General features: G+C 40.1%; 1 protein-coding gene across 3 annotated transcripts in view; it reads left to right on the top strand.

Moving 5' to 3' along the window:
- Window positions 1-24168, top strand: part of SV2C (synaptic vesicle glycoprotein 2C) — a 181477-nt gene that overhangs the window by 52821 nt on the left and 104488 nt on the right. For all 3 annotated transcript variants that reach the window (XM_084833436.1, XM_084833434.1, XM_084833435.1), the window contains exon 3: window positions 19554-19734. In XM_084833436.1, coding sequence (XP_084689562.1) covers window positions 19554-19734 — 181 coding nt within the window. The remainder of the gene's footprint in view (window positions 1-19553; window positions 19735-24168) is intronic.

The following is a 24168-nucleotide window of genomic DNA, read 5'->3' as shown; positions in this document are numbered from 1 at the left end:
TCGTGAATTAGGCAAATATATTCTAGATAGATATTTACCAGTGCTATGGTAAATATCTTATTAATTTTTTTAAAACTCTGTTATGTCTTATGAATTTTGTTTAAACTCTGTTATGTCTTCATGTGAGGCTTACAAAATGAATTAAGATGTTGCAATGGTTCTTTTTTGCTTTGTTCTAAAACAAAATTGTTGTTTATCTTTTCCTTTACTTTGTCAGGACAAATAAAAAAGTAGCTGTGCCTAACTGCCCCTTAGGTCAGTTAGAAAAAAACAAACCGAGATTTAGAAATCCAGAATAAGTTTTAATAGTGAGCTACATAGCATATTGCCAAGAATGTATGTCAGTGTAACCTAGAGCTGGGAAAAGTGCCTCATTAATAGGTGTGTTTGAAGGCACTTTTGTTTCAATGGGACTTGTGTGGGAACACCTTAGACACATACTTTGAAATTACTTGAGACTGCTAAGATTACAGAACTGTTGTTCATATGGAAATAAAGGTTCACTAATGTTCAGACTTTTTGCTTCATATATTTAATTTTATTAGTATACGATCCTTTGAAACATATTTACTGATCTAAAAGCTAAACTGGTATGCATGTTTAAGAATGAAGTTTGCAAATGTTGGCAAATGCTGATAATACCAAACAAATTTTGTGAATGCCCCAAAATTCAGAGATAGACTGGTGAGCGTCTATCATCAGCATTCACTGGTCTTTGTCTGAAAAGTGGGGAAATCTATAGCTCTTTTTGGACATTCACAAAATGTATAAACTGTTTATCAGCATTCACCCTTACTGTCTACTCTCTACAGCTGAATATTGAAAATAGTGTAACTTCATTTTATAAATGCAATCATGTGTGTCCTGATATTATTCATATGCAAAGACTGATCCTCTGACTTTACAGCTGACCGTCTATTAGAACATTAACAAGCTATGTTCCTCTGTATTACAAGGAATGGTTTACTGATTCTTGGCATGGTTACAATGAGTATCTTTGAGCAAAATTATTCTTTAGCTTCAGTAATGTTTGCCTGATTTTTATCTCCCTTAGAATTAAGGGGGAAGGTGACTGCTCCAAAGTTGGTGTCACTTAAAGGATTATTATTACCTTGCATCAAATTTTCTGTAAAATTGGATGAAATGAAATAAGCCTGAAAAGGAACATACGGGGCTGGCTCAAGATGATGTGTTAGCCCAAGTGGCTGCTGTTGTACACACTAAGTGGTACTCACCAGGATCCTTTGTGATATTACAAGGGATGCTTTGGTACAACACTTGGCTTGCAGATGGCTAGGGACCTGGAACTCAGCTCAGTTCACAGATGGAAGGACTCCATGGAATTCCTCCTCTGTCTGTTTGGAATTCTGAGGAAGTAAGTGGGGATTTCTTCCACCAGTATTCACAAAAGCCAGGCTTTTGGGCTAGTTTACTATGGGAAAGAAGGAAGCTGCAGGAGTAACTGCTGCTCCCATCATTATTTCTCTTCAGATGTTGCTGTGATCATCTTAAAGCAGCAGCTTCCTTTGCATATTCAGGGGAGATCCGCTGCTGCTGCTGGAGCAAAGAAAGACCTGCTGCTTTAAGATAATGGATGCAGCTGCTATGCAGGATGGACCAGTGTGGGGCAGCAGCACTGGTAGCAATTCTTCGTCCTTCTTTCTTTATGAGAGTAAGCCAGATTTCACAGGCTCCCTTCCATTGGTCAGCTGTTTTCAATCCTGGGGAAAGGGAAAACACCTTTGCTAAACGGAACTGTAGCTACTAAGGATGGGAGACCGTAGTGTTTGAGAGAAGATTTGCTTCCCAGAGTGTATACACACTTTTCTGTTTGGTCCCACTGATGGGGCCAAAGGCAACTAGTTTCCACCCAAAAACAGAAGGCTTCCATTAGAAGAATGGAGAGAGGGCAGGTTTAAGCAATTCCCCCTCTACTGTGCAGCCCCATGCCCCCACCCCCATCTGCTCATCTGAGGGGGCATGGAGGGGAATTGCTGAAAATTGCTCCCTCCCTGTTCTGCTGATAGAGGCCTTCCATCAACAGAGGGAAAATTATTGTATTCTTACCCATGTTTTCCCATGAAAACAAAAATCTGCAAAACCTATGGGCACGGGCAGCAATCTTGCTTTCAAAACTATTTTTGCTTCTCTGAAGAAAAGCTATAGACTCTCCCTTTCTCCAGCCTTGCATAATGTTTTTGTTAGATGTGGTTGTACTCCCATATAGCTTTTTCAAAAGAATACAATTCTTTCTTTTTGTCTGGTATTTGATGGTAATGATTTTATATTACAGATTTGTGATATTGCTGTGCCTATTATGTGAGCTGCTTTTAGATACCTCTTGGAAAGACAAGTTGATAATAAATTATAAGTAAATAGAAAACCATGCAGTATATTTAGAAAAAGAAAGAACTGTACTCCATAAAGGTGTGTGTGTGTGTGTGTGTGTTTTTCTGCCCCAAAGTGGCTGTCTGATGAGGCTTTACAAGTAGCTGAGGAGAGAAGGGAAATGAAAAGCAAGGGAGAAAGGGGAAGATATATCCAACTGAATGCAGAGTTCCAGAGAATAGCAAGGAGAGACAAGAAGGCCTTCTTAAATGAACAATGTAAAGAAATCGAGGAAAACAACAGAATGGGAAAGACTAGAGATCTCTTCAAGAAAATCGGAGATCTCAAGGGAACGTTTTGTGCAAAGACAGGCATGATAAAGGACCAAGAAGGCAGGGACCTAACAGAAGCAGATGAGATTAAGAAGAGGTGGAAAGAATACACAGAAGAACTGTACAGGAAAGATCTTAATGTCCCTGATAGCCATGATAGTGCGGTCACTGAACTTGAGCCGGACATCCTCGAGAGTGAAGTCAAGTGGGCCTTAGGAAGCATTACTAACAACAAAGCTAGCGGAGATGACAGTATTCCAGCTGAGCTATTTAAAATCCTAAAAGATGATGCTGTTAAAGTGCTGCACTCAATATGCCAACACATTTGGAACACTCAGCAGTGGCCACAAGACTGGAAAAGGTCAGTTTACATTCCAATTCCAAAGAAGGGCAACGCCAAAGAGTGTTCAAACTACCGTACAATTGTGCTCATTTCACATGCCAGCAAGGTGATGCTCAAAATCCTACAAGCTAGGCTTCAGCAGTATGTGAACCAAGAACTACTGGAAGTACAAGCTGGGTTTCGAAGAGGCAGAGGAACTAGAGATCAAATCGCCAACATTCACTGCATCATGGAGAAAGCAAGAGAATTCCAGAAAAACGTCTCTTTCTGCTTCATTGACTACGCTAAAGCCTTTGATTGTGTGGGTCACAACAAACTGTGGCAAATTCTTAAAGTGATGGGAGTACCAGACCACCTTACCTGTCTCCTGAGAAACCTGTACGAGGGTCAAGAAGCAACAGTAAGAACCAGACATGGAACAACCGATTGGTTCAAAATTGGGAAAGGAGTACGACAAGGCTGTATATTGTTGCCCTGCTTATTTAATTTATATGCAGAGTACATCATGAGAAACGCCAGGTTGGATGAATCGCAGGTCAGAATTAAGATTGCCGGGAGAATTATCAACAACCTCAGATGCGCAGACGATACCACCCTAATGGCAGAAAGCGAAGAGGATCTCAAGAGCCTCTTGTTGAGGGTGAAAGAGGAGAGTGCAAAAGCTGGTTTGAAACTCAACATTAAAAAAACAAAGATCATGGCATCTGATATATCAGGTATACATCACTACCTGGCATATAGAAGGGGAAGAAATGGAATCAGTGACAGATTGTATTTCCTTGGGCTCCAAGATCACCGCAGATCTTTCACTGTAGCCATGAAATTAAAAGACGCTTGCTCCTGGGGAGGAAAGCTATGGCAAACGTAGACAGCATAGTAAGAAGCAGAGACATCACCTTGCCGACAAAGGTTCGTATAATCAAAGCTATGGTTTTCCCAGTAGTAATGTATGGCTGTGAGAGCTGGACTATAAGGAAGGCTGAGCGCCAAAGAATGATGCTTTCGAACTGTGGTGCTGGAGAAGACTCTTATGAGTCCCCTGGACTGCAAGGAGGTCCAATCAGTCCATCCTAAAGGAAATGAACCCTGAGTGCTCATTGGAAGGACAGATACTGAAGCTGAAACTCAAATATTTTGGCTACCTAATGCGAAGAGAAACTTCACTGGAAAAGACCCTGATGCTGGGAAAGACTGAAGGCAAAAGGAGAAGGGGACAGCAGAGGATGAGATGGCTAGATAGCATCACCGATGCAATGAATATGGACTTGAGCACACTCCGGGAGAGAGCGCAGGACAGGAAGGCCTGTCGTGCTATGGTCCATGGAGTCACAAAGAGTCGGACACGACTTAATGACTGAACAACAACTAGTTATATTTAACATGCTTGAAATGACACTTGTTTATGTTCTATCATCAAATTTTCATCTCCTAGTTCTGCCTATTTAATTATAATTCCATTAACCAGTTGTCATGTTTCATAGAAATACAAATGCTTTCAAAATGTCTTCTGTAGATAAAGTCTACCAGCCATCTTGATTTTGCACACTTAGTTTGGCTGCTATCTCCATTTTTGTGTGTGTGCCTCAGCAGTCTGGTCTTTGGCTGACGATACATCACAGTTTAAATCATTAGTTGTCACATCCACTTTTAAAACAAAGCTGAAGATCTTTAACACAACACTGAACTCCCCACAGGCTTCATGTTTAGTTAATCTTGTAAGATAGATAAATCATGGTTTATAAGACATCATCTATCAAAATGTTGAATTTTGTTATTTGATCCTCTCAGCTCTTGAGAGTTCAAAGTTTTGAGACAAAAAGCATAGATAAAACGTGTACCTCTTGACAGAAAAAATGTGTAGCAAGTATACAACTATTTATTAATACTTTAAAAAGGAGCAAATGCTATTGTTCATAATTATCACTTTAGTATACTGCTAAATTAATTTATATGACTAAATTACTAATGTGTTTCACCAGGAGCAAGTGATATTTGTGAATACACTTAGGGTGCAATCCTATGCACATTTAGACAGAAAAAAGTCCTACAACTCCCAGCGTTCCCCAGCCAGCATTGTTGGGTGTTGTAGGACTTTTTTCTGTCTAAACACACATAGGATTGTGCCCTTTGTGAATTTAGGACCAAGATAATTTTTGAAACAGCTAAAATAGTCTGAAACAAAGGGCTGGCGAATGCCCTTGTGTGACAGGTACCACCTCCCTATGACTGAGGATCCTATCCGATATTAATAAATAACTAATTATACCCAAGGTCTGCTCAGGTAGTGTCACTGCCGGCACTCCCTGGTTGCTGTATTTCCCAAGTTGGGCTGGAAGCACTCTTATCTTTATAAATCTGAACACAGTGAGCACAGTTGAGAATAAGACTTTGTGGGGGAGGTCTGCAAGGAAGGAATCTCTAAATGTATGCCACAGGTTTCACTGAATACCCCAAATGGGGCCTAATTATTCATAGACAAAAAGTCAAGGTTTACAGATGGATCAAAGTATAGAACATATGCTCAGGAGCAAAAGAACCAAACTTGCTACAATCCTACCTACACTAACGCAAGCCCTGAGATCATTTAGAGGGCAGTACAAGTAGATACTTGTACAACAAAGATAGGCATTGATAGAAACCACCACTTTCCTTTCTCAGCCTAACTGCCTATTCCCAACTGACAAGTCCCAACTGTCAGTAAGGCTGTGCTCTTTCCCCCTTCCCTCCCTGATTCTATCATGGAGGAGGGGTTTCTGTCTTGACAGACAGCTTGTCAGACCCAGCTTCCAGCCTTCCAAGCATACCAGATCACTTTGTTACACCCTGCCTGAGAGTTTGGAGAGCTGTAGTGGGCCAGAGGAAGCAATAGTGTGCATAATGTGCCAACATAGGGATGCTTCTTTAAATTAATTTTTTAAAACATTTGAGAAATGGATTGAAATTTTAAAAGGTTTTTTAAAATAAAGATAATCAGTATTGTTTTCACTCTGTCAAATAGAGTGAATTTTGATGTGATGTAGGACCAAGATTGTAGGATGATCCTATGGCTGATTAACAGCTTTAGGACTTTTGTTTGTTAGATGGCATTAATCCCAGAACATTGTATGGGAAACACTTCATGCTGTTCAGTCACATGTACGATTCGTAATCACTCTGAGGCTGGAGTATTGCCGTAAAAGTTCATTTCAAATTACAGAGTCACACCAATTTGCTACCATGACAGGGTCAATTTACAGCTATATGAATGCTGTTGCTGCATTTACCATCAAAAGTCTAAGAGAAAAAAATATATCAGAGCTACCTCAGTTGCAGAGAAAAGTGAAACCGAGGCATTATAGGTATTACAAAGACTTTGCAAGTATGCTTTATCTCAGGTTTGTCAGTTTGGATTTTCTGTCCAGTGCCAGACAATTGGATAAAAGAAGATACCTTCAAAATAATATGTTCACCACTAGTACTAAAGAAATCTGTTAGTGGCTTCAGATCATTACTTGGGATTAACTGGGTTTTTGATAACCCTGTTCTGTAGTTGGTGCATCATAGTATTTCATCTTTATAAAAGGTGTGTGTGTGTGTTTTACTCATGACTAAATGACTAGAGACAGAGATACTATTTTTTCAGTACTGTATCTGTCTTCATTGTAAGACACACTTTGTGCACATTGAATTAAATGTCCTGATCTCTAACTGCCTGTTAATTTGTACATTCAAGCAGTAGAGCTATAGGACAGTAGTGTGGCATTGTTTATTTGTGTTTTAATCAATAAACTGTTGCTTTTGTTGCCTTGCTCAAAGGTGGCTCTATCTGTGTAGAACATATTCACAGTGTAGGGTTAGAATAGCTCTTATTCACTTCATCTTAAAAACTGTTTGGTATTTGTGCATTAAATGTCCCTTTGGAGTTGAACACAATATATAAAGCAAATCAGTACAATACCCCAGTGTTGCATAGATTGATCTTGTATGTGTTGGATTCTGCGCAAGCCATAATTTCTGGCAAGCTACAGTTTCGGAAGATCAGGCGTTTGAGGGTGGGTGGATATAATCTCTTTTCCCAGCTACTTGTCAACTCTACATAGAGAATATCCATAAAATTTCAATTTCAGTAGTTCTTTTGTGAATATTTCTTCAGCAGAAATGCACTTTGACACTGTTTCCTCCAATTTCCTTTAAAAATGTTTTATTGAGGCTTACTATCATCATGAGCTTTCAAAATTTAAATTGCCCAGGGTAAATTGTCTGTTGGAAAAATTTTTTTTAAGGCTATGTGCCTTCTCATGACATGTTCACCTAAAGGACTTATGGGCCAAGTCTGCCTCTCATAAAATACAAATCCTTTATAAACTCTTTTTATCAAATGGGAGCAGAGATCTACTCAATTTCAGTGATAGATTGTCTCCCAGTTTTGTACTGCAGTGTTTGTGCACCTTCATTCTCTGAATCCTTTCACCATTTTTCTTTCTCACAGCTAGCTGTCCTATTTGGGTGAAGCTGTGGTGTCTGCCACATTTGCAGTTGTGAATGCTAGTCTGAGGAGTACCCTTTATACTTGCAGTATCTCAGCGTTTTTACCTATACCATACACGCAAGGATATCTTTTCTCTTGGCTGCAGCAGAAGAAGAGATGGGAAGCAGTGGCCACTTAAATGGCTCAGCTGAGAGACCAGCTGTATTTGGCTTTTCCTCTCCCTGAGATGTTTCCATTCAAGCTGGTCATTATAAGAACTTTGTAAATGGAAGGAGCAATCTATGGCTACTAGACACTGTCTAGAGGGCCATAAGATTTTTCAGTTCATGGGAACTGTACTCCCTGCCCCCTCATAGCCAGCACAGTTCTCTCCATGTTTGCTACATCTCTGCAGTCAGAAATGGGGAAAAGGAGTTGGGGGAGGGGAGGGGAAGAGGCCGTGGAAGCCATGTTACACAGCTTCCTATGCGCTGCACAGTCTCCCCCGCCCCCTGCTCCAAAGCTCCCTGGCTAGACAGATGAAATGGCCTATTTAGCCAAAAAGAGGATTGCCTCTGTGCTCCGACCGCCCTGCATTTAATTGTTGTCAGTCTCCAAGTTCAGAGACTGATGACTATCTCTATAGGATTGTGCCCTTAAGAACTGATACCTGAATTTGTTTGTTTTCCTTTTCCACCTCTATCCCTTTTTCAAAGAGTAGGATAAAAATGCTTTAAATAAATAATTATGTTTAAATAAATAATAAATAAGGACATGCCATTCCATCCTTTCAAAGTATTGCCCACTATGGTCCCCGGTCAGTATAAGAACTAGTATCCACAGGAAGAGCACATTCACATCACTTTTATGGAGCATGATGCAGTGAATCTCATCCTTACAAGTCTTTGCACTGAGCCTAGCTTTACTGACACTACTGCCTTCTACGCCCAAGTTTTATGTTTCCAGTGGAAAATATTCTTTGTCTGGGATTCATGGAGACAGTTGTATCTTCTCCTCTGTAATACTTCCTTGATGATCTCTTCTCTGAAAGAGATGCCAGCCTCTCATGATCTTCCATCAAGGGTTAAATAGTAGTCACTTCAGCATTTTACCGGCCAGTCAAAGATGTCTCTCTGTTTATGTATCCCATAATTAAACACTTGCTTTGTGGGCAACTTAATATTGGACCCATATTCTCCTCCAGGAGTCCTGCAATAGAGCCTGCTTCTCTTCCTAGCTTGCTTGATGTGGAAACTCTTTGAACCACTGGCAATTTAGCACTTCTACACATTGTCCTGCAAGGGCACTATCCTAGTGGCCCTAACACTGGGCTGCTCTGTGAGAGTTTAAAGCAATTCAGATGGACCCGCGTTTTTTGCATTTTTTTGGAGAGAGGTACTCCTTCTGTCTCAGTTCAAACCCAAGATTGTTTCATCAATCTGATTTTGCCAGAGTTTGCTCCATCCTGAAGCTCTGAAGATAATTGAAGTTTGCGTTCTTTGGATGTTAGACATGTGGTAGCTTCCTATGGGGACAAAATTAAGCAATTTTGTAAGACTTAATTCCCTTTTCATAGTTTACAGGGGTCTAACAAAGGGCACTCCTATTTTTGTACTTAACTCTGCTTTCACCAGCTAGTGAGAATCATATCCCACTGCTGTGACATGTAAAGAATTCCCTCCCCTAAACCAATCTTAATATATTCCACATCTGTGGCCACCTCAATGGCCTTTGCCAGAGGATTTCCTCTTGTTGACATTTGTACAACTGCTATCTGCTCAACTCTCTCACCCTGCATTCAAGCACTGCACCCTTGGGCTCCAGGCAGAACATGAAGGCGGTTTCAGTAGAGAACCCATGTGCTCTCTTTGACCCTCCCTCCACCAATTGATATTCCCATATGTGGGACCATGAAGAGCTCATTAAAAGAAGAAAGAGTTGCTTACAATTGTTCTTCGAGTGGGTTTCCTGTTCATCCTACCTTGTATCCCCAAGACTGTCTATTGGCATGCTGAAACTATTTGATTATGCTCTATTTGATTGTGCTCTCTATGATGATGTGACAAATGTATATTCTGAACAGAACAACAGTTCCTTCTAGATTGTCTGTGATCGGAACACTTGTCTGGAAGTCCTGTGTTTTGTTCCCAATATATGTTCTGAGATTATTCCTTCTTTTTTGCAGTGCCTCAGCTGGTCTAACCTGGCTGGTTCTCTTATAAAGAGGGTTCAGATTGGTTAAGGAGGTGTAATTATTTATACCTCTAAATAATTTTCTGATTCAGTCTCTAGAACACTTACATCAGAGATGTTCTGATCACTGGACAACCCCCAGTCCATCTCCTAAAGGATTATGGACCGCTTTGGTTCCTAATAATCTTTGTACATTTGTGCTTGCAAGGAACAGGTGGCATGAAAGTATCCATCATACAGTATGATGACAATATCCATCATATATCAGTTGCTTATCTGAGAGTTCTTTGGCATTGGGGAAGGGTTAAGAATGGTAAAGGAAGCAAATTTAATACTTCTTCTTCCTGAAGCCACTTGGAACACTATTTGGATGAAGCTGTCTCTGGAAACGGTTTCAGTAAGGATATGAGAATCCTCACTTAAGGTGATTCACAGACAGCACTATACCCCTGTAAAGGTTTGTCAGGATTCCCCTTATGACCTGGACCCCATGAGCAACTCCTTAAGGATCTCTTGCCTCCTTAAAAGTCCCACCTTCCTTCCGTTACCTTCCCCTTTCCAGTAACATGGGGTTAGGCTGTAGGTTTGGGGTGATTGGCACTCTAGACACAGGGTTTAACCACAACAGTTTAGTGGTAAATTAAAGCAAGCAAATAACAACTAAATGTATTTACACGATAGAGCTGAGTGATACAAAAGGCATTAAGAGAAAATAAAAGTTATAATGAGGGTTCAGATTTGTTAAGGCCTCTAAGCCTGAGTTTTTTCCCCTTTACATCTGTAGGCTCAAACCTTCACAAAGTTCATTACATTAATCATGCCCTCTTACCCTTATGTTGGAGAGGATGTTAGGAAAAAGGTTCCCTCATCCACATGTGATAGCCTTGCAAAGTGGTCAGTTTTGTGGTATGATTATTTCATGGGATGTAAAATGAAACAGTTGAACCAGATGCATTGCTTTCTTTGTTCTCTATATATTTGCAAACTAAAGTTCTTGCATGTTACAAGGAATTGTTTATGTTTTTATTAGCAGTGGAAATAGCTAAAAACTGGAAAATAGCTTCAGGCTATAATATAGACAGTTGGATCCTGTGAGTTCGACATCTGGCTCTAGCTCAAAGATTGACACATCAAGGCAGACTGGCTAGAGGTACAGCTAAGCAGGACTATTTTCTTGGAAGTTGTTTTCCATTTATATCACTTATCAACAAGGCTCCCACCATTATTTAATTTATTTTTCTGGGAAATGTTTGTACATAGTTTAAAATCCAAAATCCACAGTTGAACAATAACTTTATTACGACCAACCAAATGCCACAAAACAGTATGTGAGCTTTCGAGTTCTCTAGAACACTTAATCAGGCTAGATGGTATAAAAAGTGTGTGGGGTGCGTCACAAATTTGGTGCGTCACAAAAGTGCAAAGATTAAGCCAGATGTGGCCATCAATTCTGCAGCTGTTGTAGTTTATTATACAAACATACCAGGGCTGTGTTTCCACCAGCAATTTACTCCAACATGGCTGCACAGTGAGGTCTCTGCGTTTCCATGATATCGTGGCCATTCAGCACCAGCCCTGCATTTTATCGGTGAAAACCTGCTTCTTCTGAGACTGCTTATAGTCGGACTTTTCCAGCTCACTGTTGCTCCATTACTGACCTGATTCCACAATCGCACTGGGTCCAGTATCATAGTCCTGCCCATGGGGTGTGTAGCCCAGCCTGACCTCAGTGACCAAACCCTTTCCCTCCCTGTTTTCTGGAAGTTTCATCACCATTTTGGAGCAGGTTGCTGAGGGACCAACTTTTAAAACTTCATTGAAAATAAGCATGAGAACACAGCCCATGACCCCAGTCAAGGGGTGTTCCTTCCCATTGTGCTGAATGAGGCTTGCCCTCTCAATGACCACAGAAATAACAGAGAAGCCCCTCAGTTGACATGGCACATATCAAAGCCTAAGCGTGATCTCGAGGTTTCGGTCCATTGCCTTCCAACGTAACTCATTCACAGCTTCCATATAGAGATCCTGTGCATTAAAATAGGGGCTGGTTTCTGTCTTTTTCCTACAACAAGCCCAGTACTGTCTTGTCAGAAGTAACTCCCATTGTGGTCAATGAGATCCTCTGGATTAAAATGGGGGCTAGTTTCCCTCTTTATGTTCTCCCCACCCTCTTTCCCAGCACATGCATATGTGTGTCTACTTGGAAGTAACTCCCATTGTGCTCAATGAGGCTTACTCCTGAAATGCAGGTGCATCTGGACTTTCAGGGGAAAGGAGAAAGTGTGTGTTTGGGGGAAGCCGCACGAAAGCAAAGCTGATTCCTTTAAAAAAAATCCCATACTCCTCCAGTAGCTTCTCCTTCCATTGTCCTGGAAACACAGCCGAGGAGGTGGGGACACCGATGAGGTAATCAGACCCAACCCAGACTCCACACAGCCATCAAGAAAATAATTCGATTAGAGCTCAGTGGAAAGAGCACAGAGCCCCAGGCTACAGTGATGATAAGGCAGGACTTTAAGCACTGTGGAAACTGGAAAAGGAGAGGATGCGATTGGGGAAACATCGCAACAACATTGCAAACAAAGTGAAGCTGATAGCATGGAAACACACCCCAGAACTGAAAAGAGAGCTTCAGATATTGGGCAGTATAGAAATGTAATAAATAAAGTAAGATGGAACATGAAGAGGGTAACACAGAATGACAATCCATAAATGTTTCTTGTAGTGGCTTATTTGATCATAACAAATTGTGGTAAGTTCTTGGTGGTATGGGGATACCAAGTCATCTTGTCTGCCTCCTGAGGAATCTGTATAATGACCAAGTAGCAACGGTAAGAACAGACCACGGAACAACGGACTGGTTTAAGATTGGGAAAGGAGTACGGCAGGGTTGTATACTCTCACCCTACCTATTCAACCTGTACGCAGAACGCATCATGCAACGTGCTGGGCTTGATGAAGCCAAGGCTGGAGTTAAAATCGCTGGAAGAAACATTAACAATCTCCGATATGCAGATGATACCACTTTGATGGCTGAAAGCGAGGAGGAGCTGAGGAACCTCATGATGAAGGTGAAAGAAGAAAGTGCAAAAGCTGGGTTGCAGTTCAACCTCAAAAAAACCAAGATTATGGCAACCAGCTTGATTGATAACTGGCAAATAGAGGGAGAAAACATGGAGGCAGTGACAGACTTTGTCTTTCTAGGTGCAAAGATTACTGCAGATGCTGACTGTAGCCAGGAAATCAGAAGATGTTTACTTCTTGGGAGGACAGCAATGACAAATCTTGATAAAATAGTGAAGAGACATCACACTGACAACAAAGGTCTGCATAGTTAAAGCAGTGGTATTCCCTGTAGTAACCTATGGCTGCGAGAGTTGGACCATAAGGAAGGCTGAGCGAAGGAAGATAGATGCTTTTGAACTGTGGTGCTGGAGGAAAATTCTGAGAGTGCCTTGGACTGCAAGAAGATCAAACCAGTCCATACTCCAGGAAATAAAGCCAGACTACTCACTTGAGGGAATGATATTAAAGGCAAAACTGAAGTACTTTGGCCACATAATGAGAAGACAGGATATCCTGGAGAAGATGCTGATGCTAGGGAAAGCCGAAGGCAAAAGGAAGAGGGGCTGACCAAGGGCAAGATGGATGGATGATATTCTGGAGGTGACTCAACCTTGGGGGAGCTGGGGTGGCGACGGCCGACAGGAAGCTCTGGCGTGGGCTGGTCCATGAAGTCACAAAGAGTCGGAAGCGACTGAATGAATAAACAACAAAGCGGTTTATTTGTTGTTTGTTGAAACTGTTAAAACAACAAAACCAATTAAAAACGTAGATTAAAAAGCAAGAATAGTTCATCTCCATCAAGTTTATGCTGGTCTCAGTGCTCTGAAGTTCAAAGTTATACTTGGGTAGATGAAATGTACTAGCTGTTATACTGACTTTATTTATTTATTTTTATTTGCACTCTGTGTGTGATTGTTGCCTTCCCCTTTTCTTCTTTTACTCCCCCTTTCCCAAATAAACTCCTTTTGGCTGCATTGGCTTTAAACAAAATTCTCATTAAAATCTTCCCCATTTGTCAAGACTGCATCGTGAAGCTACCATATTTCAAGGATAAGTTCACAAGCTCCTGTAAGATTTAGTGTTCTCTGGGTTTGGGGAAAGAAAGTGCAAAGCACTTTAAAATAAAAAAGTAATTCTAGAGCTGGGCTGAATGAAGGGAACCTTGGTAATAGGGTTTAGATTTTCCCTGAGCAGCTGGATAGCCTAGAATGTTCAGGAAAGGATCAGCCTGTGGTGGCAGCCTATCAGTAATTTGGGAGAAGTTTACAAAAAGGGCATCCACCTGTAAGGAAACGTCTTCTTTTTCCCTGCCTCCCATCCATCACAACACAGTTGAATAGGGCAATGATGGCTCCACTTTTTCAACCCATGCAAGGAATGCTACTGTTTGTGGATGGAAGAGAGAGGACCATCACTCCCAATTTTCCAGAGCTTACTAGAAGGTCTCACATGTGATGACCTCATATATGGGAGTGCCAGAATCATATTTTCCTAGAATGAGCAAATCAAGAAAACAATTTTATGCTGAATGTCTAGACCATGATCAAGCGCATTTGCTTGGAAATAAAGGCCACAAAAATCAATTAGACTTGCTTATAAGTAAATGTATTAAGGGCACTTTCTTCAATAATTTTGGGACTTTCTACTTTTTTGTATGGTAATAAACAACTAGTTTTGAAAAAATAACTTCCAGTGTTTATGTTTCTCATTGCATTCATTATTCTAGAAAATGGAAAGTAGCATTGGTTTCAGTTTTCTTATTTATTGTCTTGTTGGGGCAATTGCTAGAACTAGTTGAGGACTACCTATTAAGAGAGAACAGTATAAATCCGTTTTAAGCTTTTGTTAATTTTAATCTGATCTAAACTAGTTGTTTCCATATATATGATATGTATATGACATATCTCTGTATGCGTATGTGTGTGTGAGAGCGAGAGAGAGAGAGAGAGAGAGAGAACACACACATACAGAACTAGACGTTTGAAACCTGTGTTTCAAGCCATATTCATTGGAATTAAAATATTCCTGAAGCACAAGTGATAAACCTGCAAAGTTATCACTTTAATATGTTCTGTAATATGCACTGTTATCAGAGAAAACAGCTGTGAGCAAGCAAGATTCTTCCATAGAGAACACTCTGTGTGTCAATTTTGTGCAGTGACCATATTTCCCAGCATGCAGAATGCTGATAATCTCTTGATGTTTATTCTGTGTTCTATCAAACAATGTTCATTTCTGAAACATTTTTAAAAAATCACATCCTAAAACTATACACATGATATTTAAAATTATGAAAATAATTTGGTTGATAAGGAAAGTATTTTTGTACCAGTAGTTGCGTCAGTTCAGAAAGTTTCTTGCTTATGACGCATGTATGGAATAGCCGCTTAACTGACATAGCCTATTACATTTTGCTGTTCATAGAAAATGAATTCTATTTTCTGGCTATGGAAATGTGTACAGGATCACTCTTTCACATTGGTAACAAACAAATCATGTTGGCATAACAGAACTACCAACAGTTTTGCATGCACCAAATAGTGAACATGCAGAAACTGCAGGCACCATGACATTGCAGTTTGGAGATAGTAATGCTGGTCTCTCCAGTCAGAGAGAGTCCAGTCTCACTTTAATACAGATGAGAAGTACATATCTGGTCACATGACGTGGACTGAAGGCACATGATAGAACGATCTTGCAGAACCTAAGCAGGCTTGGGTATGGTCAGTGCCTGGATAGGAGACCACCTGGGTACTCTGCATATGCCTTGTTGGATTCCATGAAACAAAGGCTATGAACGTAACAAACAACAATCTGAATCTAAATGCGGATGCATGTGCGTATCTGCATGAAAGTGCAATGTGTGGTAGTAATTGTTCCCATTGCACTTTCGAATACAGGTATCTCTTGATCAAGTCCAATATTACCAGTTGTACTGGAGGAGCTGTTTGAACAGAGAATTCTCAGGTGAGGGGAACCACACAGATGCAAGCCTAACTCCATGAATGCTTAGAGGAATTCAGACAAATACATCATTTATTTTTGTGAACGGCCCAGAGAGCTTCGGCTATTGGATAGTATATAAATAAATAAATAAATAAATATCACCTGAAAATGGAGTCATCCCTTTTAAACACTTGCCTAGTTTATGTTAGTAGGAGCAGTGATTAAACACTTAAATTGAAAAGCCATTTGTTTGCTTCTTCAGTGGTGATAGAAATAAGGGACATTCAGGGTGCAATCCTAACTAGATAGATGGCTACCTCCGAACTCGGAGGCGACCGCCTATCCAAAGCAAGGCAGGAAAGGCACCAGGGGGATCGTTCCCTTCGCGCTTCTCCTGCCTTGTTTTTTTTTCTAGACAGCGGTTTACGGCTGTCTAGCAGTGGGGGGCCCGACCGGGAGAGGAAGCTACCATACAACACATTGGATGTGTCGTACGCGCAGCTCTGCTCTCTCCTCCACGGAACACCCTCCTTCCCCATCCCTTTTCAGTCACTCTGCACTCCTCTTGTGAGTGTGGAAGACGGGGCTTCTCCGTACTGCCTCTGAGGCAGCGCGGACAAGAGGGGCAGTCAGTTTTCCTGGAACTGACCTTGGAGCATGGGCTCTGAGGTCAGTTCCCAGAAATGAGCAAATCCTATGGCCCGCTAGACAGTGTCTAGCGGGCCATAGGATTGCTCTCTCAATGACTTTATAAGTTTTGGAAACACTACTAAGGACTGGTACATACATTTTGTTTCCATAATCAGAACTCCTAATATTTTTTTTTTAATTTGCAGATGGTAGCTGTGGAGCATTGGGGACACCACCATGATGATCCTTATAGTAGTTTCAGGGAATAATCAGCCTTGGAGGGGAAAATTTACAGGGTTAAGCTTTAAGCATATAGGTTTTTCCCTTGGAGGGTAATAGCAGCTTGGAGTGTGGGGGAGAATTTGGTTTTAGGCTGCATTGCAGAGACCAGGGGTTAGATGTTCCACCCACATTGCAGCCCTGATGCAAATTGCACATCCTCTGAAGAAGGAGGTTAGCATTGGCACTGAGAGGCTCAATGTGATAAGGCAGTTCCCAGTATTCACCATGTGATAAAAAATAACATGCAGACCAACCCTAATTTGAACTTCCTTCTCATTGTAAGGAGAACCTTTTGCTCTAGTAATGTATTGTATTGGTTCTGATCAGGTTACTTCTAATTGCTGTAACAGTTTGTGTGTCAGTCCACTGGTATTAGAAGTAGTAGTGGTTGAGGTCGTTTTCCTTTGTTTTCTATATTCAGATGCTTATATTTCTTCAGATGTAAATTTGGCCTTTTTTGTATGACTTACTGTTTCACAAAAGCCATCCTTTTAGTGGGTTCAGTAGGTCAATAAAATGTTAGTACTTTGACAATATTGTAGCTAATAGGCAGCTAATACAGTTCTTTTAACGTAAGTGCAGTTATGCATATAGCATTGCACATACAGAAACTCCCAAATCAGCTTGTTAAAGGCCTTCTCCTATCCATCAATAAGACTACCAAAGGAGCAACAGTTATGTCAGTAAAATAACCTATTGTTGGTTCCTTGACTCTGTGATCCATGCACTGGTAAACTCACAATTAGACTACTGCTATGTATTCTAGGGGGTACTGTGGGTTAGTTATTGTTTTTGAACCATGGCAGCTCCTGTAGAATTGGGAGCAACAACAGTGGGTGGAGTTTCTGCTAAGCCCTCACTTCTGTGTGTGCTGAATAAAAAACAGTTGTGTTTGAGGCCTGCTGATTCTTGCAGTCGTTCCTACTACCTATGCAACTACTACTATAATATACTCTACCTGTCCTGGAAGCTGCAGCTAGCGCAGAATGCAGCAGCTACCGAGCCATATTCAAGGTTCTCTTGTTGACATACAAAATCCTAAATAACTGAAGACCAGGATACATAGCTGACCACCTTCCCCTATATACACCCAGTCGACTGCTGAGATCTTCAGAGGATGCCGTATTGGTCGTTTCACGACTAGCACAATGTTGCCAGATGATAGCATGCATGCAGGTCTTCTTTCCAACACGTGGTTCAAGAGGTAGAAACTGTGGCAAGCTTTAAATGCCTCTTGAAAACATTTGTTTACATGGGCTTTCCCTGACCTGTAAGGGACTCTGACACTGCCCTATTATATTGTTGTCTTTGTAGTAATGGCTTTAATTATTTATTATTGTTTTATGTTGCTTTTATATTGTATTATATATGCATTTTAGTGTGAACCACCTTGAGATTTTGTTATATTAAGCAAGATAGAAGTGTTACAAATAAATAAAATAGGCAGGCAGATACTCATGCTTCGTAAGTCCTACTCATACATTCCTCTACACATAGGGCTAACATGTGGAGGACAGCACCTTGCCTCCTGGCTGCAATGTCACCAGCCCCCCACTGATGCTCATGTGCTGAGCACAGGGATGCCTACATGTGAACAGCTTAAGACGCTTGTGTGACTGGGGATTCTGATTACATGGAGCATCTGTGTGTAAGCAGTTGCTCATGTTGAGATTTCCCTTGGCAGATAACTCAGTGCATGAATGTCAGGGGGCTGGTACAGCATGTGATGTCAGGGTGCAGAGCCAGAAGGTGCAGTACAGCTCTGTTGGACACACATTAGCTAATGCATGGAAGAATGTGTGAATAGAGCTACAGTTAGAAATAAATACATGGAATTAAAAAAAATTAAGCTTAAGCGAAGCATTATTGAATTACTTATTTCATTTATTTACTTATATCACACCATGTATGTACATAGTACTTTACATAGAAAGCTCTCATTGTTTCTGTTCACAGAAGCTCCGGCATTACTTATGAATTGCCCCTAAATTAATTAGTTCCTGTTCTTCTGAAGGGACCTTTAATTTCCTCTCAGTATTGTTTTTATTGTGAAATAGAGCTATCTTTTAAGAGGGTAAAAAACAGAGAAAACCAGTACTTACAGGTTTTCCTCCCCCACACCAGGAATAGGAACTGACTTAGCAGGGGGCAGTTTATCAGTGGTATTGTAGCTGTGCTAAACAGAAAGCCATTGAAGGCAGAAACCACAAAAAGGAACCTTCTAGTTAAAGTTGCAGGGAACCGTTGCTGAACAGGAGTTACATCTGAGTAAACATAGAAGTATTGCCAGATAACACAGTGCTATATTAAATGCTGTTTATGTTGGACCACAGTTACAATGGGATGCTAAAGCAACTTATAGCACATAATGGGATACTAAAATGGTGTATTACATATACAGAAACTGCCAATCAGCTTGTTAAGACCTTCTCCAATCCAGCAATGAGGCTACCAAAGGAGTGACAATTATGTTAGTTAAACAACATATAGTTGGTTCCTCGTCTCTCTGGAAGAAAGCCTACTGGATGGTGGAGCATGCTTATAAGACTTGTCTGAGGTGTGCTACTGAGGCAGCTGCAAATAGTTTCTTATACATATTTTTAAGAGAGAAGTCTAAAACTGGAGAAAAATGTAGTTCTCTTGAGACATATTTATATTACTAGTAGTAGTAGTAGTAGTGTTCAGTGTATTGCTTTGTCTCAATTGAATATTTGTTTGTCTTTTGTTTTTCTTGCAGCTATATGCATCTAATGAAATGAATATTAAATATTCAGTAAGATGAACATGAAATATGTATGTGTAAGGAGTGTTTTGCTTCCTCCATAAATTTGTATGCAGATTATCCACCTCCAATGTATCCTAAATGGAGTTATTTTACAAGTAAATTATGCCATTTGGGAGTGGAGGAAGAACAATTCATTAGGATTTGATACTGAGATCTGTGCAGTCCTTCATTATGTAACATATTCTTTTTTGTGTATTGCAGGTAGCATAGTATACCTTGGGATGATGGTGGGGGCATTCTTCTGGGGAGGCTTGGCAGACAAGGTGGGAAGGAGACAGTCTCTTCTGATATGTATGTCCGTCAATGGATTCTTTGCCTTCCTTTCATCATTTGTCCAGGGCTATGGCTTCTTTCTCTTCTGTCGATTACTTTCTGGATTTGGGTAAGCTCTTCCTTGCTTTCTTTAATTTTTAGTTTAACTTTTTGTATATTCCCCTATTTGGGGGGGGGGACTTGTTAATGTTTGCTCCCATCCCACCTTCAAGAGACCAAATTTAAGGATACTGTGGTTGGGCTTTGTGTTTACTCAGTAGAGTTTCCCAGCCTAGTCTCTTCATTTCTCCGTTGTGTATTGTTGGTCAGGCTGGTATAGGGATGGAATCCAACTAAGGAAGAGATGGTGGAAGAAAGGGAATACCGCTTTCTGTGGATCCATCCAGATACTTAAAAGGGAGATAGCACATCTACACACATGTTATCGTATCCCAGGGGAAAAAAAACATTGTAAGCAATCAGTTTCAAAATCTACACACTATGGAGGGGGTGTGGTTCCAGAGGTACACTGTTACATATGTGGCTTTCCTGCCTGGTGGTTATGGATTACTGGTGGAATGTAATTTGTGTCCTTACTAAAATAACAAATCAAACAGTCAATTTCTGTAGTGCATTGATTTTATTGTCAATATTTACTGTTGAGAACAAGTGTTTGTTACATAAGGACTTGATAAGATGTTTGCTAGCTGCCACTCATTTGGAAGTGGCTGCTCATTGGAAAATGAGAGAAAGCCTATTGGCACAAAGGAGACTTTATTGGCACAAAGGAGAACAAATAGACTGTTGTCCATAGCGCTCTCAGAAAAACAAATGCAAAAAATGAGGGTACTGAAAGGCAATGTTTATTACTGTGCTATTTCCCTTGATTACCTAAGTCAGCAAGAACTCTGAAAGATGGGACCCACCAAATTTGCAGCATACACGTTAGAGCGAGAGTTTTTCATCACTTATAGGAAGAGCAATCTTTGCACCTTAACGCAGTTGAATACTGAATCAAGTTGTACCTTTTATAACAGTACAATATAGTAACAGTAAATCTACACACTACACAGCATAGGATTTAACCACATTGTACAAATAATAGTGGTATCTACAGACATCTGAGATAATCTGCTTTTCATATTTTATGCTTTAACATATTTTATGACACCTATACATAAAATACAGAAGTAATAAGTTACAATCTCAATTAAAAAAAAACCTTTAGCAAGAAATGGGTTAGAACCAGACTTAACCATACATGTAATGGATCCATTGAAATCAATGGAATTTAAAGTTAATCATGACTGACATGTTCCACTTATTTCAATGGATCTACTCTAAACTTGTCTAACACATTGAAGTTGGACTGTTCTATAGTCGGAGAATTCAATATATCCAGTACCCTGCCAGGCTCCTGTTGGCAGGGCAGAAGTGAGGGAGGAGCAGCATTTGTCAACCTTTGGGTTAAAAAAATTGATTTCCTTCCTGTTGCTTGCAATGGGAGGGAAATTCTTTACTTCAGCTTCAAGGATGAGGTAAAGTTTCCCTGAGGTTCGGGGCTGGGAGATAAGTAACTTCCACCAGTGAGGCTACTTCATAATATAAATAATTGCAGGGATATTCATTTCCAAATCCTCAGTGCTCCCTCCCCACTTTTTTCAGAACTTTCCTACATTAGATATTCTAATTCCCCTCCCCATAATTTAATGAGCTTAATACACACCCTATTCCAATATTTGAAATCTTGCCCAATATAAATAATAGGAAAAGGAAAGGAAAAGCCACTTAAGAAGAATGCTATATTTTACTAACACTATATCCCTACCATCCATGATAAATTCATTTTGCTTTTTTATTAATATTTTTCTTTATTTTATTACTGCAGCATTATTTTTTAAATAGTTTTGTTAGATCCACAAGTATTTACACACCTAAGTATTAACTGAGATTTCTTTCTGTGTAATAGAACCAAATGAAATAGATTTTCTCATATCATGATTCAAAATAAAGATTCCCTACCTTTCTGTAAAGACTCTGCTGCTTCAAGTCAAAAAGATTGCTGCATTGTTGACATCAGCAATTCACATTACCAATTCTGTATTTCTCTGCTGCCTGTCTGTTATCAGGTTTAACTGTTTTCATACATGCTGTTTCTTTCAGAGGGCTTATTATTCATGTCCAATTGAGCGTATAAATTTTTATAAATTAATGACATCCACTTATTAAGTACATTACCTACATCAAATATTTCCATGCAATCAAATGCTTTTTGAGCATCGAAAGAGACCTTTACTCCTTTATCTATACATTTAATAGAAACTAATATATTAATTAATTTATCTTAAGTTGTTCATCAGTCTTCCTGGGGTAAGCCCTGCTGTGTCCCCTTAAATGTCCTGTATACTTTTTTTAAGTGATTGGCCAAAACTGACGCTATTTTCATTATTAATGTTTAATGGAGAAATGGGCCTTTAAAATCCTATAGATATTAAATCCATGCCTTGTTTTGGTATAACAGTGATATTGGCTTCATTCCAAGTTGTTGGAATTTTATTTGCTCCTAAGTTTCATTATACACCTGAGTTAACATAGCTGCCAAATTTCCTTAAGGTATTCCCATCAGGACGAAATGCCTTGTTTGCCTTGGAGTTATCAATGTCCTCTTCTCCTGAAAGATCTTAATTTAACCTACCTCTGTCTCCTTCTGATATTATTTTTCATTTTAAATACTTTTGAATCTTATCATTGTAAGAATGATCAGAAGAATAACAAATTATTCTATCTCAGTTTAGTTAGTATGCTTTCCCCTCAGTATTTCTCAAAACTCAAAAAAATAGCTTTTCTTCATTCTTTATGTTAATCTTATTGTCATTTTCAAGCTGCAATCCTATACACATTTACCTGGGAGTAGATCCAGTAGAATTCAGTGAGGCTTACTTCTTAGTAGATGCAAAGCATTGTGCTGTCACTTGATTGCCTTGAAAATGCCATATTTCTTTCTATCTTGCTAATAACGTCAGTTCTAATTTCTCTCTACCAGTCCGTAACTGATTTAAACTTTCCATCAGAGACCTTTTATTAAATTGTTCCAATTTAACTGTAAGGGAGGGGCATCCCCCCTAAGCTAGTCTGGCCAGGAAGTTCTTGTTCAAACTGCAGGCAAGTTCTCTAACTTCCACTTTGGCTCCTCTATTGGTATTCATAATAGTGTGGGGTAGCTGTTTCCTTTGTAGCCTGAGAGTTTCCTAGAATTTGCATTTGTAAGGAACCTGGTCGTTAACTAGTAAAGTAGTGAGCCTGAAGCCTAGTGTCTTGGAGTGTAGGGGGAGGACAAAGGAACATTGACAGTTTCCTCCAGTGTTTCAGTATTCCTTCTTGCCTTAGCTAACTAGCATAATTTATCATTTGTTATCCCACATATGCTTTATAGTGCTTCTCATTTTGTAATTAGCTAAGTTTCTCCATTGATACTTTGCACAAGAATAGTCAGAGATCTTTTAATTTCTGAAACAGAAATTGGCAGAGCAATCCTATGGTCCCTTGGAGAGCATCCCAGGAATCATAGGATTTTTCAGATTCCCCTCCCGAGGCCATAGACATTTTTACAAACTTGTGAGGAGGACTCTGCATTCTGATCCCTCCCATTGCCACCTTGCAGCCACTACAGAAAGAACCATCATGGCTGCTTCCCAAGGTAATAAATGCAACTTCAGGGAGAGGAACAAGGGGGCATTCTGGGGGGGGGGTGAGGAGAGGAGAGGTTGGGATCAACTGTACCCTATGGCCTCTGCACCGCCACTCCCACCCCTGGCAGCACCTCTAGATGAGCTTGGAGGACCATCCAGCAGATAAAATAAAAAAGGAGGACGGAAAAGCAGAAGTTGTTTCTATCTCTTCTCCCTCCCTACCAGCAGCAGCCTGGTAGGGCATAGGATACTTGGAACCCCCTGAGATCGGAGTCTTCCTTCTACTTGGAGCACAATCCACAGGACTGAGCTCTAAGTCTCTACTCTTTTCCTAGCTTTCTTTTTCCTAGCCTATGAACCTCTATAATACTGAGTAGCTAACACACACAGAGTATCTCTAGGCAAAAATTGCTGTTTTTATTCATCCAAGATGACATCTTGATTTGTTCAGCAGGTTGAAGATTTGCCAGAAAAACTAATAGCATTATATCTGAAAATGTTATATCTGAAAATATAATGTAGGAATTAAATTTCTCAAGGATGATTACAGCAGTTCGGACATGGTTGTTACAGCTTCAGCAGAGGCAGTAACTTGAGATGGGCAGCTGCTTTCAAACAGTATAGTTTTCCTGTTTTAATACACAAATATAATAGGCAGCTGTGCCTTGGAGCAGAATTTTGAGTTGGGGAAAATACTATTTGTGTGAAGAAATACTTTAATATTCCAGGCTGTTTAGCAGATCAGAATCAGTCATAAGATGAGAAGGCACCCTTTTGGTAAAGAAGTTAAAGGATTTCATTACCATTATAGGAGAAGCATTTGTGTTAAATAAACAGGAATGACTGAGATATAAAAGAATGTAGGAGAGCTGACT

This window comes from Heloderma suspectum, chromosome 2 (genome assembly GCF_057233095.1).
Source record: "Heloderma suspectum isolate Gila_16-S chromosome 2, 16-S_ref, whole genome shotgun sequence".
In the NCBI taxonomy this organism is placed as follows: domain Eukaryota; kingdom Metazoa; phylum Chordata; class Lepidosauria; order Squamata; family Helodermatidae; genus Heloderma; species Heloderma suspectum.
Note: the sequence above shows the minus strand (reverse complement) of the source record. Positions and strands in the feature narration are given on the sequence as shown.